The sequence below is a fragment of the Mus caroli genome, chromosome 11, assembly GCF_900094665.2.
Source record: "Mus caroli chromosome 11, CAROLI_EIJ_v1.1, whole genome shotgun sequence".
Taxonomy (NCBI): domain Eukaryota; kingdom Metazoa; phylum Chordata; class Mammalia; order Rodentia; family Muridae; genus Mus; species Mus caroli.
Genome location: NC_034580.1, coordinates 104,261,391 through 104,278,044, shown reverse-complemented (window position 1 = coordinate 104,278,044; position 16,654 = coordinate 104,261,391). Strand labels below are relative to the sequence as shown.

At 45.7% G+C, this 16,654-nt stretch overlaps 1 protein-coding gene across 1 annotated transcript in view; it reads left to right on the top strand.

Moving 5' to 3' along the window:
- Positions 1 to 13,371: 13,371 nt before the first annotated feature.
- Prkca (protein kinase C alpha) overlaps positions 13,372 to 16,654 on the top strand; it is a 411,286-nt gene continuing 408,003 nt past the window's right edge. The window contains exon 1 of the mRNA XM_021175668.2: positions 13,372 to 13,981. Coding sequence (XP_021031327.1) covers positions 13,809 to 13,981 — 173 coding nt within the window. The 5' untranslated portion in view covers positions 13,372 to 13,808. The remainder of the gene's footprint in view (positions 13,982 to 16,654) is intronic.

Genomic DNA, 16,654 nt, shown 5'->3' with positions numbered 1-16,654 from the left:
CAAACGGCGTGACTCAGAAGGCACAGGGAAGTATCTGTTTGTTCCTTCTCAGGGCTGCTCAGTCAATCACCCATGAGCCATCCTCGCGCGGAGAGATGGAAGGCTCAACGTCTCTCCAACTCCCTCAAAATTTACATCCTGTCAGCAGCGGCTTTCATGCTTAACTGAATGATCGCTTGAACTTGGGGAGGGAAAATAATCTCTTCTGCTCTGACAGGACCGACTTGGGTAAAGAACTCTTGTCAAGCTATGGAGGAACACATGGACAATGGTGATATGGTATCAGCCAAAGACGGCAAGCCAGTTCAGTGGATGGTTTTGTGGCTTGGTTGTAGGAGTTCAATCTCAGCTCTGCTGGCATATTCTCTGTGACTTGACTGTACCCCAATTTTCTCAACAGTCAAAATTGAGAAAATTTTGCCTACCACATAAGAGGAAACAGTAGATTGAATTCACTAGGCTTACAGGGAGTAAGAAGAATTCTTATTAATTCTTACTTAGAGACATGGCTAAACATCTGATACATGGTAACCTGTTTCACACAGTTTCTCTTTTTGGTATACATTAAAAGTAATTTAATTAAGTGAGCTATAGAGAGCTAAGGCAGCTGACATCAGCTAAAGGCATTTGTCAAAGACAGTATTTATACATTTGGAAGCTATACTTTACTGGTCCAAATGGCAAAGGGATAATCTAGCCATCCTTGGCTGCCACTAGCCATCCTTGGATGCCAGTGTTTCTGAGTCAGAAGAGTTCCTATTGGATACTACTCTTGCCCTGCATCCAGCTAGGCTATCCATTTCCTAATGTTGTTCAAGGCTGTGGAAGAATTAGGTGAGTCTGATTAAAAAAATAAAATATTAGATTTTCGTTTCTTTATCTTTTAATTTAAAAAAGAATCAAACCTTTTGTCTTGTTTAGTATGTTTTGAGACACGCTAGCCTCAAACTTGCTATGTAGCCCAGGCTGGCCTCGAACCTTTTGGTTCTCTTGCCTCTTCCTCACGTGTGCTGGGGTTACAGTTATATGTAGCACCATGCCTGGTTTACGAGACGGCTTTCTGCATGCCAAGCAGGCACTCTACCACCCGAGTCTCATCTCTAGAACTCAAACTGGGCTTTTGTCCCAGATTCTTATACTATAACCCAGTGGTTCTCAACCTTCCTAATACTGCAACCCTTTAGTACAGTTCTCTAACCATAAAATTATTTTCATTGCTACTTCATCACTGTAATCTGCTACTATTATGAATATTTATATTATGAGCTTCATAATATAAATATTTTTTGGATACAGGGGTTTGCCAAAGGGATTGCTTGCAATCCTGGGTTGAGCACCATTGTGTAAGAGCACCCAGCTCATGGGAAGACTGGGGCAGAGACTAGAGAGGGGAAGGCTATCCTGAGATCCAGAGTGAGTTCACGACCAGGCTGGGTCCCATGCACACAGAACTCTGTCTTAAAACAAACAAACAAACAAACAAACAAACAAAACCACACAAACAAGTAATTTAGAAGTTTTCACTTTGTAGGCTCTAAAGCCCAGCTCTTCACAAATTACATTAGAGATGTTTGAGGGAAACAACAACAAGCAATAAAAACACCTTCAATTATCTAACAAAGTTCTCCTCATTAAAATAAAATCCCATCGTTTGAAGCAAGATGGATGGAACTGGAAGGTATTATGTTAAGTGGAATAAACCAGACATTAAAAAAAAAAGAACTGTGTGTTCCCTCTCGTGTGCGGAAGCTAAAAAGACAAATGACTTGAGTATAAAATAGTGGTTGCAAAGGTCTGGGAAGACTTAGTGCAGAAGGACAGATATGAGAGGTTGGACTTGATCTGTGTATGCTGCATGCATGTGCAGAAACATATCAGTGAGCCACATTAATATGCACAGTTGATGCATGGTCATTTAAAACAAGCTCAGCAATTGCCCCACAAGCCTGGTGACTTGAGTTCAGATTCCCAGAACCATGTAAAAGCCAGGTGCCAGAGACTGCATCTGTCACCCCAGCAACTTATAAACAGAAAGTATGCAACTGGGCTTACAGTTTCAGAGGGTTGGAGTCCATGATGCTGGACCTAAGGCACAGAGGCAGAAGCAGATGATGCCTCACATCTTCATCCACAGGTAGGAAACGGAGAGGGTGCACTGGGAATGGTGACCACCACTTACTGTTGAATGGGTGGGAGAGTCATGAGAATCTCCCAGAAGCCCCTGGGTCAGCTAGTCTGAAGTAGGAATAACAGAAGAACAAGAGAGACTGCCTCAAAAGGCAGGGGAGGGAGCGGTGCAGACTGACACCCAAGACTGCCTTCTGACTTCTACACACATGCCATGGCACATGTGTATCCTCACACATGAACATGAGCATACACATACACAAGAATAATTTTTAAAGCTTCTAGGGGAAATGATATGGCATTTGAATTTTTTGTGTGTGTGTATTTTCAAGACAGTTTCTCTGCATAGCCTTGGCTGTCCTGGAACTTACTGTGTAGACCAGGCTGGCCTAGAACTCAGAAATCCACCTGCCTCTGCCTCCCAAGTGCTGGGAGTATTAAAGGCGTGTGCCACCACCACCCAGGTAGGAAAAAAATTGTTTTTAATTTTTTCTTTTTTTCCTTCAGTGATTGGAATTGTATTTAGAACCTCACATATACTAGGCAAGTGGTTCACCCTGTCTACCACTGAGCTATATAACCTTAGCCCAATAAAATAATTCTTTGGACACAGTATTTCACATATCCAATCCTGGTCAAGGTAAGAGATTCCTGCTTCTGCCTCCCAAATGCTGGGATTTCAGGTATGCTCAATTATTCCAGGTTCGTGGTTTGTTTGGCACAAGGAATAAAACCCAGAGCTGCTTCTACCAACTGAGCAAAATCCATAACCCAATAAAGATATTTCAATATATATGAATATATGTACACATATATGAATATATATACATATATATTTGTATGTGTGTATGTATTTGCGTGTGTATGTGTCTGTGTGTGTGTGAGAGAGAGAGAGAGAGAGAAGGGGGGAGGGAGAGAGAGAATGTGAGTGGTCACATGCACTCACGCCGTGGTGTGCATACAGAGGTCAGAGGACAACCTGTGGAAGTTGGTTCTACCATGTGGATCTTGGGGGCTGAACTCAAGCTGTCCATTTGGCAGCAAGCTCCGTTATCCACAAAGCCTTTGTGCTGACTCCAGAAATGATTCTCCGTGGTAGACCACAGTCAGAAGATGAAGTGCAGTGCTATTCTCGCTATTTCTCAATTTACAGTCAGAGATACAGCTGCTAAGGGCTATGTGAAAATACACATGTACATAAACAATTCTATGACTTACAATCACATATCTCAGCATAATAATAATCAATAACATATCCATGTGTTCTTTACATATTATATATTTGAAGAATTAAAGCCTTTTTTGTATACTTTTGGGGATGGAACCCAGAACTTTGCACGTATTTTGCAAGTGCTCTACCACTGAGAATCCTCACAACTTAGAAGAGTTAGAACTTAAGGAAAAATCTCCAACTTTTAATTAAGCTTAGAAAACTTGTGTGCTGGCTAGTGTTTACTGTCAAACTGTTACAATATAGAGTCTCCTGAGACTCTATACACACAGATACACACAAACACACATACACATAGTTACCTACACACGTAGACAGACACACACAGATACAGACAGACATAAACAGAAACACACACACACACATATAATTAACCCACACACATAGACAGACAGACACACAGATACAGACAGACAGACACGTAGATACACACATAGACACACATTCACTTAGTTACCCACACACATAGACAGATAGACACAGTTTTATTCTGGTCTCATTGGCTATCTCCGTCAACTTTTGGCAACAGTAGTATAGTGTTTGGCTTCAGTTTTCCTCTCTGTGGTGTGTTTGTGTGTGTGTGTGTGTGTGTGTATAGTACAGGTTTATGTGTTGAGCATCTCTGCACATGGAAACCAGAGGTCAGTGCCCTGTGTCCTCTTCTCTTGTGCTCCACCTTATTTTTTGAGACAAAGTCTCCCCCTGATCTGGGATCTGACTATTACCATTACTCCCACCCCTCAAAGTCCAGTGCTATGGATACGCATCACCATGTCGGGCTTTCCACCAGACTGGGGGTCTGAACCCAGTTCTTCATGCTTACTTGGCAGGCAGTGTACCAAGAGAGCCACTTCCCCAACCCTGCTACCTGCCTTAAAGTTCCTCCTGGCCAGCGGGGACTGCCCTGCCCTGAAAGTGTTCTGATTACTGTTCATGTCCAGTGTCTAGCATTGCCTCAGAGGGCAGAGGGAGCACTTCGGTTATCGCTTTTTATAGACGTTGTCACTGCAAACGATTCTTGTTCTTCCTCCTTGTTATAATCACACTTACTGCAACATTTGAGCAGATTCCAAGGCTGCGGTAGGTGTTATCATTCTAGTTCAAAGGTCATACCAGCCAGAGACAGGACTGTATGTTGCACAGTATGACAAGTAAGATCACACATCTGTCAGAGGAACAAGCCTGTGATTATCCCATTGATTGCTATGAAATGGCCCTAAGGGACAGCTGTTCTTGTGTGTCACTGACTTATCTGTCAGGTCACCCATGTTGGACAAACACACCTGGTGAGCCACTTCACCAAGTGGTAGAAGTTGTTATGTATTTGCTCTCAAAACATTCTCACCAAAAGCAATTTAAGAGAAGAATGGGTGTATTTGGCTCATACTCTCAGATTATAGTCTATCACCAAGCAAAATCAAGGCAGGAGCTCAAGCAGATAGTGACATTACATTCACAACAGAGAGACTCGAAGACACCCATGCTGCCTGCTTTCTCCCATCTAGATTTCTTCTGTCATATAGCTCAAGCCCCCTGCTTAGGGAATGGTGCCACCCACATGGGACTGGGTCATCCAACATCAGTTAACAATCAAGACAATTTCCCAGAAAGATACTGATAGGTCAATCTGATCTAGACAGTTCCTCAATTAAGACTCACTTCTTGGGTAATTCGAAGTTGTGGATAATTGACATAAGAAAAAATTAGCCACTACACCAACACAACACATCCAAATTAAACCAGACTTCAAAAAACATGGCTTTTTTTGTTTGCTTAACTGTTGTTGTTGTTGTTGAAGATAGAGTCTCATATACCCAGGCTGGACTCAAATTTGTCATCGATGACTTTGAACTCCTGATCCTACAACTCCCTAGGGCTAGGATCACAGGTGGTTGCCAGCACTTCGGGCTGGCATGTTTTCATTTGTGTCAGGTTTTATTAGGTAGAGATGAAGAGGTGAGGTGGCGAATACTCTGAGGAGTCGTAATGAGTTGGTCATTATTGAAGGTGGATTACAGGTAGATAGTATTTTCTGTTTCCAGTTGCTTTTTATATATACTTAAAAATTATTAAAACTTACCGGGCATGGTGGCACACACCTTTAATCCCAGCACTCGGGAGGCAGATGCAGGAGATTTCTGAGTTCGAGGCCAGCCTGCTCTACAAAGTAAGTTCCAGGACAGCCAGGGCTATACAGAGAAACCCTGTCTTGAAAAAAAAAAAACAAACCAAAAGTATTAAAACTTTTTAGCCGGCATCACAGTACTTGTGCGTGATCCCAGCATCCAGAAAGCCTGAGGCAATCAAGCCGCCAGGAGTTCAAGACCAGCCTACATAGCAAGCTTGAGGCCAGTCTGGTTACAACCTGAGCCCCTATCTCAAAACAAACACTTCCAACAAGCAAAGTAAAAATTTAATTTGTTGATTATGGTAATTCTTTTGAGGACAGAGGCTACTGGCTCAGGTTAGAGGACTCAAGTATCATGCAAGGGCAGGCACTTCTCCCTCAGGAAGCCTGTGAAGGTGCCATAGATAACTTAAGTACCTGCTTCCATTCTGTTAAATCAGGAGTGAATGGAAACCCGAGGAAATCACTGGGGTCCTTTGGGAGAGATGATGAGCTGTGCCACTTTATAATGGGAGCTGAAAGTCTTTTTATATTCCACCCGTATGACCTCTCCTTGTTCCCAATTGGTTGTCACTGGGAGTGTCGTGGAAAGAGAGAAGCTTGGGAGGCAGAATGGACTTAGTAGGGGGAGCTCTGAATCTACTTGATAGATACTGGAAGGTTGGGGATGATTGACCTTGAATTTGTATGACATTTTTGAGTGCTTAATAAATACACACACACACACACACACACACAAATCACCTGGGTATCTTTCTATTAGAAAAATCCTAGACTGTCTATAGACATCCCTGCTTTTATATGGGGAAATAGAGTCCTGAAAAAAAAATCTATGTATATGGATTACCCAACACACACAACCCAGTAACTCTACTTAATGGTACTTACTGGTAATGCAGGAGATGGTACTTGAATCCACATTCTCTGGCTGACTTCCATGACCTGGCTGTGTGGGGAAACAAGAAGAAAAATAGGGAACTCACACCCCACAACCTAGAAGAAAGAAGTTGAGGTCACAGCCACCGAGACTCTCCGGGGTTGGAGAGGGGCAAGGGACAATGTTTTAAGCTAGACTTCTCAATGTTCTGCACCCAAATGAGTAAATGCTCCTCTCTATTGTGTGAGACAAAATGATGCTGGCAGTAGGAACTTGTGGGACCAGCATGATGGCTCAGCAGGTAAAGAGCCAAGCCACACAAGACTGATGATCTAAGTTCAGCCCCCAGAACCTATATAAGGATAGAAACAGAGAACCGACGCCACAAAGCTGTCCTATGGCCTCCCCATGTCACATGCGGGTCTTGAGCAGGTCCCATACAGCTAAGCACCGTGGGTGAGGATGGAACGGAGCTGCCGCATCCAGAAGGCAGGGCTTCACAGCGCTCTCGTCTCCACTCTCCAGCCCTTACGTTCTTCCCACCCAGTGTTTCCTGAACCTTTACAGGTAGGAAGTGATATACACGTCCTGTTTAAGGCTCAGTACTCAACAGCTACTCACGCCCAGCGCTCTGAACAGCGTAAGTGCCTGCCTTAACTCTCACCTACAACCAACAGAAGCCTCTCGGGTCAAGATGGAGAGCAACGCTAACAAATGCGCAGGAGTAAACACGCCAATTTCTCGGGTGGTTTGACACTATCTCCGTTTGTCAAAATAATAGTCGTAGTCTCGCCCCTGGAGTCCACGACCTCCTCCTCCATGGACCTTCAATGAGGTTTATAGCACCAGGCATGCCTTTCTATGGTGAGCCTCAAATCCAACCAGAAAGGGATTGGTTATCCCATTATACGCATGTCACTATGGCAACAGTGGGCACATCTTGCCGGCAAGTTGCTACTATAACTAACTCACAGGGCTCAGAGCTAGGTAATTATTGGTGACTTCTAGGCAAGCTTCTGGCATTATGAAAACTAGCTTGCATGGTAGAACCTCCTCGATCACTTCTAGCTTGACTTCTCTATATCCTAAATGCCTCATTAAAAATTTTTAAAATTATATTTCTATATGTATGTGCTTATGCATTTCCCTTTCCTATTCTACCATTCTCCTTTTTAGTGTGTGTGTGTGTACCTTGCATGTGTTAAGTATAGCCCTGCCTCTGAAATCTCTGAAATACACCCCCGGTCCTAGATAGATCCTTTTAAAAAGTGCCAGCATACACACTTCTGGTTTTGACTCTCCACTCATGTATCTGGAAGTTATTTCTGCATCTGTGTGTATAATTGATCTTATTTTTAAATAGCTGCAATTCATCCCTGGCATACGAATTCATCATAGCTGATCTAACTAGTCTCCTAACTTGATATTGATGTCTATGCTGCCTCTCTGTGTGCCTGTTTGTACACATGGAGACACCCATTTGCAAGTGGAGTTGCTGGGCCAAAGTGTTTGGAGTATTTTAGATTCTGGTCGTCATTGCCCCATTTCTCTTTATCATATCTAGAATGGTTAATTGCCCAATCAACAGGATTTAGAGTCTCCTGGGAGATGAGCCTCTGGGCATGCCTGTGGGGATTATCTTGATTTCCTTAATTAAGGTGGGAAGATTGATCACTGTGCAGGGCGTCATTCCTGGCTGGGATCCTGGACTGTATACATGGAGAAAGTGTGCTTAGCAGCATGCCCGCATGCATTCTCTGCTTCCTGACCGAGTTTGGGTGGGCTGTGTCCTGCTGCTTCAAGCTTCTGTTGCCTGGACTTCCCCTCCACAGTGGACTATGCCCTTGAAATGTAAACCAGAAGAAAGATGTTTTGTTTTGTTTTGTTTTCTCCCTGAATTTGCTTTGGCCAGAGTATTTTACCACAGCAACAGAAAACAGAAACTAAGGGAACACCTGTAACGGTTTTGTGACTTACCAATCATGGGTGATATACTTGCTTATTCCACACCTTTACTGAATCAGTGTGTGCCTCACATTTTAAAACTGTCCAAATCTTACATCACAGTGTGATTCCAATATGATCTTACTTTACATTAAACTTATTATGACATAGATTGGGGATCTTCTTACACACACTTCTTTGTGTGTGCAAGCCTGTTTGAGAATGAACGGGGATGTATGTGTTTGGAGGTTGGAAGTCAAGCTCAGTGGTGGTTTTCAGACATTGTCCGCCAGTGTTTTTTGAGACAGGGCCTCTTATTGGCCAGATATTCACTAATTTGACAGTGAACTCCAGAGATCCCACTGTTGGCAGTTTCTGGATCGCGAAAGCACAGGCTACCACACCCAGCAATTCTTCTGTGAATTCTGGGGATTGAACTCATGTCCTCAACCTCACCAGGCAAGCACTCTCCTAACTGAGCCATCACCCCAGACACTTGAAGTCTTGCTTGAGAACTCTCTGGCCAAGACATTTACCTCTAGGATATGATTTCTCACTTGTCTCTTAATTTGGACTTTTGAGTTAACTCACACACTATTTTTAAGTCTATTGGCTGTATAACAATTCTATGTGGCTGTAACAAAATACCTGAGGTCAAATACCTTACAAAAAAAGATAGTTTTTCTGGCTTAGTCTTTGAGGCTGACAGTTCATGTTGGATGGCTTCATCTGGTGAGAAGCCTGCTGAATATGTCACAAGGTGGTGGAAGAACACAAAAGGAAACAGCTGTGTATAGAAGGGACCGCACACATGTGGTGGCCCAAGTTTATAATAACCTGCTCAGACAAGTATTAATGCCATCTAAGAAGAACTCTGGTAATCCTCTGCCAGGGTGGAGCTCATGACTTAATATCTGCCTTCCGCTAAGCCCCACCTTTTAAAAGTCCCACTGCCTCTCACCATTGCCACACTCAGAAACAAGCTTCCAGCTCACAAAGTCTTCAGGGACAAACCACATTTAAACCAGAAAAACTGCCTTGGAAAACATCCTATTTTATTTGATCAGGTTTATTTATGGCTTAATTTAAGGGAAATCAGCATTTCTATTTCTTAAATAAAGGACGTCTTTACACTTATTCAAAACAAAAAGTAGTTTTCAACAGGTGCATTCAGTAGGTGGGGAGATGGCTCAGTAGCTGGGAGTGCTTGCTGTCCAAGCACGAGGACCTGAGTTTGAATGGCAGAACCCATGAATAAGCCAGGTGTGTCTATAACTACAGCACTGTGTGGGGTGGAGGCAGGAGGATTGCTGGGGCTTCCTGGCTGGCAGCCTCTTTCCGGATTCAGTGAGAGACCCTGTCTCCTGGATAATAATGGAGCAGGATGCCTAACCTATCCTTTGCCTTTCATCCATGTGCCCTGCACATGTGCACACATACATAATAGCATATACACACATACAAATTAACAGAGGCATTTGATAAAGGATAATTGCTTGTGAAGCTTAAACTTAAAAGGGACCAGAACAGAAGCAAGATCAGGTCAGCAGTTGTGCAGTGGTCCAGGAAAGAGTTGATGTTGGGCATATACTAGCCTGTGGTCCAAGGACAAATGAGATCCGTCCAGGATGAGGAGCACACAGGACGCCTCTCAGACTGGATGAGGGGGTAGACTGAAGGGATGAATGGGAGGGTGCTTTGGCCTTCAGCTTGAGCCACAGGGTGATGGTGATACAGAATGTCTCTGTGAGACAGAGGTTGCTGAGAGAGGTGAAGGCTTGCTTTTAAAAGACAGACCCAAAGGTCCTTTCAGGTCACATGCCATAAACTGGAATTAAGTAGAGTGTTACTGGGATCTCCACTAAACTCCACAGTATCTTTCTGTGAGTTACAAAAAAAAAAAAAAAAATTTGGCACTCCTTCTGAGAAGACAGAGGTGTATGCCTTGTTGAGGAGTACGTGACTTGGATTTTAGCTGCTTCCCATTCTACTGTGTCTGGAAGGCCTGGCACTCATCTCTGCTGGGGACTTCTATTCACCAGCTCTCAAAGCTTGTCTGACAATGGACCCTGGCCCTTATAGTCCCCTTGTCATTTGGACACTAGTCTATTTATTTCCAGACTTCCTAGTCACTATAAATCTAATTATCTGCTGGATTATATAGTCTAATTTGCCATCTTACCTTTCCCCATGCTTTCTACATAGTAAGTTGAAAAAGCCCAAGTAATGATAGGCTTTTTCAATACTTAAGCAGTTTGTACTGCCCAGTTTGAAAAATGGCTCATGTGGAATTCAGAGCAGGTGGCTTCACAGAACAAATTGTATCCTGCAAGTCAAGATGACCAACGTGAAGTAAGCCATTCTCATTTGAAACCATTAATTCAAGATCCTGACTTTGACCCTGGCACCAAGCTCCTATGTCACCATAGTGTAGATGACACCTCTCCAAGGAGTGCTGACTTTACTCTTCAACATCAGGGTAGACATGGATGCTGCATTCCACCCATTATCTTCAGTTCTTTTCTGGTACCTTCTCCAGGAAACAACAGATTAAAAACAATCACAGCACTGAGCGCTGTCTCCTCAGGAGGTCACTTCCTTAGTCTTCTCCATGGGTGGCTAGCGTGAGGGAATTGGGACCAACCATTCCTATCCGTCCATGCTAGAGGTGCAGCTGTATTGCTCAGTAACTGACAATTCTCCACTCTGGGTGCACCACTCACTCTGGGCCGAGCGAGCTTAAATGAAGGCAGTTGATGCAATCACACTCAGCCCAGCTAGCAATCAATGGGCTTTCAGTTAGCCATTTCTCTTCATGCTCACAGGACGGAAGCAAGCAAGTAGAGCCACAACTGGAAAGGAAAGAGACATGGCCTCCCTCCTATCTACGCACAGTCAAAAGCTATCACTTCTCTCCTCCCTACACAGAAGATGCCAGGCTGATGCCCAGCCTGTCTGGCTCTTATTTATATTTAAGAATGCACAGGGAAACCCCACCCTCCATTTCTCTCCGCCTCACCCTCAATGAGCCAGGGAAATAGAAGCTTGTCTTTATTAAATATTTGAGGAAGACCCCTGTCCCAGATAAACATGGCTGAGTGAGGGGTTGTGGCTTCATTCCACCATGCCCCATTTCAACCACAATTATCAACTAAACATGGATGGTTTGAGACACCCATAATGTGTTTTTTTTTGTTTGTTTGTTTTTTGGTTTTTTATTTCACAATTTGATCCATTTTCCTAGTGTGCTTTGTTCTTCATTTTTCTCCTGCCTCTTCCCTGCTTGCCTCCTTGGCCTGGAAGTGCTTAAATTCACTTTCCATAGAATATCACCAAGCACCAGCAGTACTGGCTGCGCTGTGTAGCCCTATCAACTTGACACAAGCTGTCTCCAGTTGAGAAAACACCTCCATAAGATTGGACTGTAGGCAAGCTTGTAGTGCATTTTCTTAGTGACTGATGGAGGAGGGCCCAGTCCATTGTGGGTGGTGTTATCCCTGGGCCCATGATCCTGGCTGAGTAAACCAGTAAGCAGCAATCTTCCAAGGCCTCTGCATCAGCTCCTGCCCTCAGGTTCTCTCCTGGCTTGGCTTCTCTCAGTGGACTGTGATTCAGGATGTGTAAGCCAAATAAACTCTTTCCTGTCCAAGTTGCCTTTGGTCATGGTGTTTCATCACAGCAGTAGTAACCCTAAGACACTTGCTCACCAGATTGTAAATGGGTCAGTGAAGAGCCTGGTCTACTGATGGCCATTCAGTAGCCTGCACTTGTTTAAATGTAAAAGCTATCTTTTCATCAAAAGTCACAATTAGGCAATCTCAGAAAAGAATAGTCCTTCATGGCTTAGGAGATATGCTGTGAGTTAGTATTTCAGGCAATTTCCCTCTTTTAAAGTCTGTACTTGAGATCTTACATTCCTGATCCTCTTGGGATCCCTGGCTGGTGTTACCATGTCCAAGTTCAAGTATGCACATTGTCTTAATGGATTTGTATTCTACAATAAACGAAGCTGATGTTATGGTTCATCTCTGTAATTCCAGCACTCAGGAGCTTCGACAGGAGTATTACCTCGAGTTTGAGACCACCCTAGGCCGATTGGGACAATGAACTTCTTGCTGGGAGAGGGTTGCTCTGTCCCAGGTTTAGAATCCTCCAGGCAGACCTAATAAATATTCAGCAGGTGCTCTGACAGCCCAGCCCCAAGTGCGCCCTTTGCATACACATCCATTCCAGCTACCCCTTCACAAGCAGTTTTACTTGGTAATTTACAAATGTTCTGGCTGAACTCTACACCTGCCAGTATTTCAGCAATTAGCTTAGGATGCAAAATGATTTCTAAATTAAGGTTCTGGACATGTAAAATCAAGAGAGCCTGATCATCTTCGGGCACCACAGCTCTGATAGCCAACGAATAACATCACAAACCAGGGCAAGCCCTTTGGCATCTTACCGGGTTATTACGACTGTCATACAAATCTATATAATAAGCAGGTGAACTGCAGGTCAAAGATCGAAGGGATGTAAGAGAGCCGGCGATCAGTTATTCAAAACCGCTCCCTTTTACCAACTCGGAACTGAGCGAGGGTTAGGGTTTGGGCATTTTAGTGGCATAAACGACTAGAATGACATTTTGGTCAGGTGAAAGGTTAAACGGGCAAGAGGCTGATAAAACGCCAGCAACCACCCTCCCCCCAAATGCCTGTGGGTCCAGGTAGCTAGACAAGGAGCTACCTCTGTACCTGCTAAGGAGGGTGGCATGGAGGTGGGGGTGGGGAGCGCTCCGTGCCAGGTTCCTTCGGGGCACAACTTCCATCCCAGAAAGAGGAAAGCATGAGCAGAGAAGCGTGAGTGGGTGGAGGAAGGTGGGGAGAGGAGGAGGCCCGGCACCACGAGCGGAAGGAGAGGAGGAGAAAAAAGAGGGAGGAGGAAGCAGAGGAAAAGGGAGGAAAAAGAAGCGGGCGGCGGAGGAGAAGGACCCGCCCCTCCCGGCTTCTTCCTGGGCTGGGCATCTCCAGGGCCTCTCCCCGACCACCGCCCTCGGCTGTTGGCGGGGCTCACAGGGGACCCCCCAGTCCGCGTGTCCAGCTCTGTGCAGCTCAGCGCAGAGGCCCTAGGCTCGCCCGGCGCGCATCCCCGTCCCGCGCGCTCCTACTCCAGGCCGCGCGCGCGCGTGCACACATACACACGCTAGCTCTCCGGGCATGCGCAGTGGGCGGCGCCGCTCCGGGCCGCCTCTTGCAGCCGCGAGTAGGAAGCGCGAGCGCCGGGCGCCGGGCTGTCAGTGAGCGTGGGGCCAGCCAGCGAGCCAGAGAGCCGGAGAGAGCCAGAGAGAGCGGATCGGCTCCCAGCTCCGAGTAGCACAGCGCCCGCCCGGCTCTCCCCGGCCACCACCGCCACCACCGCACCTCATCAGCACCGCCACCTCGGCCGCCGCCCCCGCCCACCCCGGCCCTCCCCGGCTGCTGCTCCCCGGCGGAGGCAAGAGGTGGTTGGGGGGAACCATGGCTGACGTTTACCCGGCCAACGACTCCACGGCGTCTCAGGACGTGGCCAACCGCTTCGCCCGCAAAGGGGCGCTGAGGCAGAAGAACGTGCATGAGGTGAAAGACCACAAATTCATCGCCCGCTTCTTCAAGCAACCCACCTTCTGCAGCCACTGCACCGACTTCATCTGGTAGGTGCGCGCGGCAGCCCTGGGGACCCAAGAGCCACCTTTGCCCGGGGCTCAAGTCTCCTTGTCCCCGGGACTTAAGCTCGGGGACGTCTCTGAGCCCCGGCGCGTTCTCACTCTCAGGGCCAGGACTCCTCCGAGAACTTAGAGTGCCTGGCCGGAGTCCGAACTCTCGCCAGGAGTGACAGGCGCGCACCCACGCGGGACACTCCCTGGAAAGTGGCCCGGCGCTGCCACGCATGCCCTGGTGCCCTGAAGGGACGCTTGGCTCTGCACGGGGTGACTCGGATGAGGGGGAAGGTCCCCTCGCCTCTCCTGGGACACACAGGTCTTCCCCGTCACCAAGTGGAGCGGTCAATGGGCCCGATGGGAGCAAAGGGACAGGAAAGAGAAATTACTGGAGTCAAAGTGGCCCCAGGACGCGCAAGAAACACGCCCCGGAGTAGCGGGGAGCCGCGGCGCGCCGCTCCAAGTTGCTGGCGAGCCAGGCTGGGCGCGTTCCGGGGAGTGTTTGTGCCTCGCGTCGGGCTGGGACTCCGCTGGAACCTTGGGTCCCTGCCTACTGTAGGCTGTTTCTACTGGGCACGGAGACTTTGACTTTTCTGGCTGAGCCCAGAGGGGGGAGAGAGGGGAGGGAGAGAGATGGAAGGCAGCAAACTGTTGAAAGCTTGCCGTGGGGGAGGAGGGCTAACCCGGCAGGCAAATGGCAGAGGGCAGAGGGAGTAATTTAAAATAGACCCTGTCAACAGGAGATTAGACCTGTAACCCAGTTGATGAGGACAGAGGGCTTATTTAAGAAAAATACTGTAATGGCTAAAGGTGTCCGCGCTCAGGTGATTTCCACTGAACGCCAAGTGTTGGCAACTGAGGGGCTTGATAAAAAGAAGGGTTCAGGGATCTATCTCTCTGGAGCCTGTGAAATTAGGTAAAAATGTATTTATGCAGATTTATGGTTTTTAAAAAAATTTTTGTGAGAGAATTACAGCTTTCATCAGATTTTCAAAATGTCAGCACCCCCCATCACAATGCTTAGAAATCGTCCCCCTCCTACGACTTTGAACACCAAGTGTCAGCTTTTCTTGGGGATACCCTGACTCTTTTGTCCATGTGTTTGGAGTAAGAAGTACCTTATAAGCAAGAGCTATGGCCGGGGCTCCTTAGCTCCCTCCTGGGTAGGGAGCTGCAAGGGGCGAAGAGCACCTAGACACCAAGCAGTCAGCTTTATACATAATGGGGTATCCTAGTGGCTATAGGACAGATAGTGCTGAATCCAGGCCACCCACAGAAGAGAATTAAAAGGGAACCCCACCATCAGTGTGCCAATAAGATGCCCGATTTTTCCATTCTTTTAAGAAATCATTCAGTAGGGCACCTTGGTGAACAACACAACCACTTTACAGTCTCCATAGAGTAGTTAGCATCTGAAGCAATCAAGCTCAAGGAGTGGGTGAGGGTAGATAAGGCTCCTTAAGATGAGTCTCTAGCACCGGGGTAAAGGAAGGATATTGCATTTGGCAGGTTGCAGCCTCCCATGTTAACCGCGAGATTCTAGTCAAAAGGGACAGAGTGATAATTACTTCTACAGGAAGTAGATACATTAGAAAAACGACTTACATTTTTACCAAGCTCACTAATCAGTCTCCACTCTCACTGCCCAGAGAACCAGTCTCAGGCCAACTGATGAGGTCCTCAGGGTACCAGCTTCACTGCGATGTGAAGGGAAAGGTTCCTTTTCCCTCCTGCTCTGAATAGTTCCACACAAGCACAAGAGCCTCACTTAATCTGAAAGCAGTCAGTTGGATGGCCAGGCAACCCCACCAAAACCATCTTGCAGTGGATTTAATTTCTCTGGTTTCCTTCATTATGGCTTCTATGAGTCTTTGGTTTGCAATTTAATTTCAGTATTTAAGCACTTGTATTTTAAAGCTAAATATTTGAACCTAGGTTTTTTGGTTTTTTTTTTGGTAGGGTGATGACATTAAGATAATTATAAAGGAATGTAGAGTGCTTTGTAAGTTTAAAATGCTCTGTAAAGCAAGAGATTATGAGCCACCTCTGAGAACATTTTGATGCAGTGCGTTCTGTTGGAACAGTGTTTGTAGTCAAATATCCATGTCAGGACTCTGTGCTTACAGAGTCAATTCTCTAAAATGATTTACAAGAGCAGAGTGGTCTCAGTATAGACTTTGAATGCTAATGGTTCTCAGTGAAAATTGGACCACAGATAATCCCAAGTACAAGCTATAGCAGTGATGTTACATCAAATCGGATTCCTTCAGCAGCCCAGATGACCTGTAAACAGTGATACTATTTGACAGTTCTTAGACACATACTATTTGAAACAAACTTCTAACAAGCTACTTTTTGGTTGTCTTTAGGGAGAAAAAGTTTCTTTGTTTTCAGGACTAAAAAGTAAGCCCCTGCCCCCCCAGCCTCCCCACCCCTCAATTTTTAAACCACAAGCTCCCTTTTGTCAGAGTATTGTAAGCAACAATTTTAAGTTTGAAGTCATGTTCTTATTTTGAAATTTAAATACCAATCACAAAATGGAAAAGACCAGATAGATAGAAACTTGGTAACAGTTCAGCGGTCCTTTATAGACAGATTTACTTGGTTATTTTAAAAAAGATAAATGCTATTTTTTTTTTTTTTGGCTTTTCGAGACAGGGTTTCTCT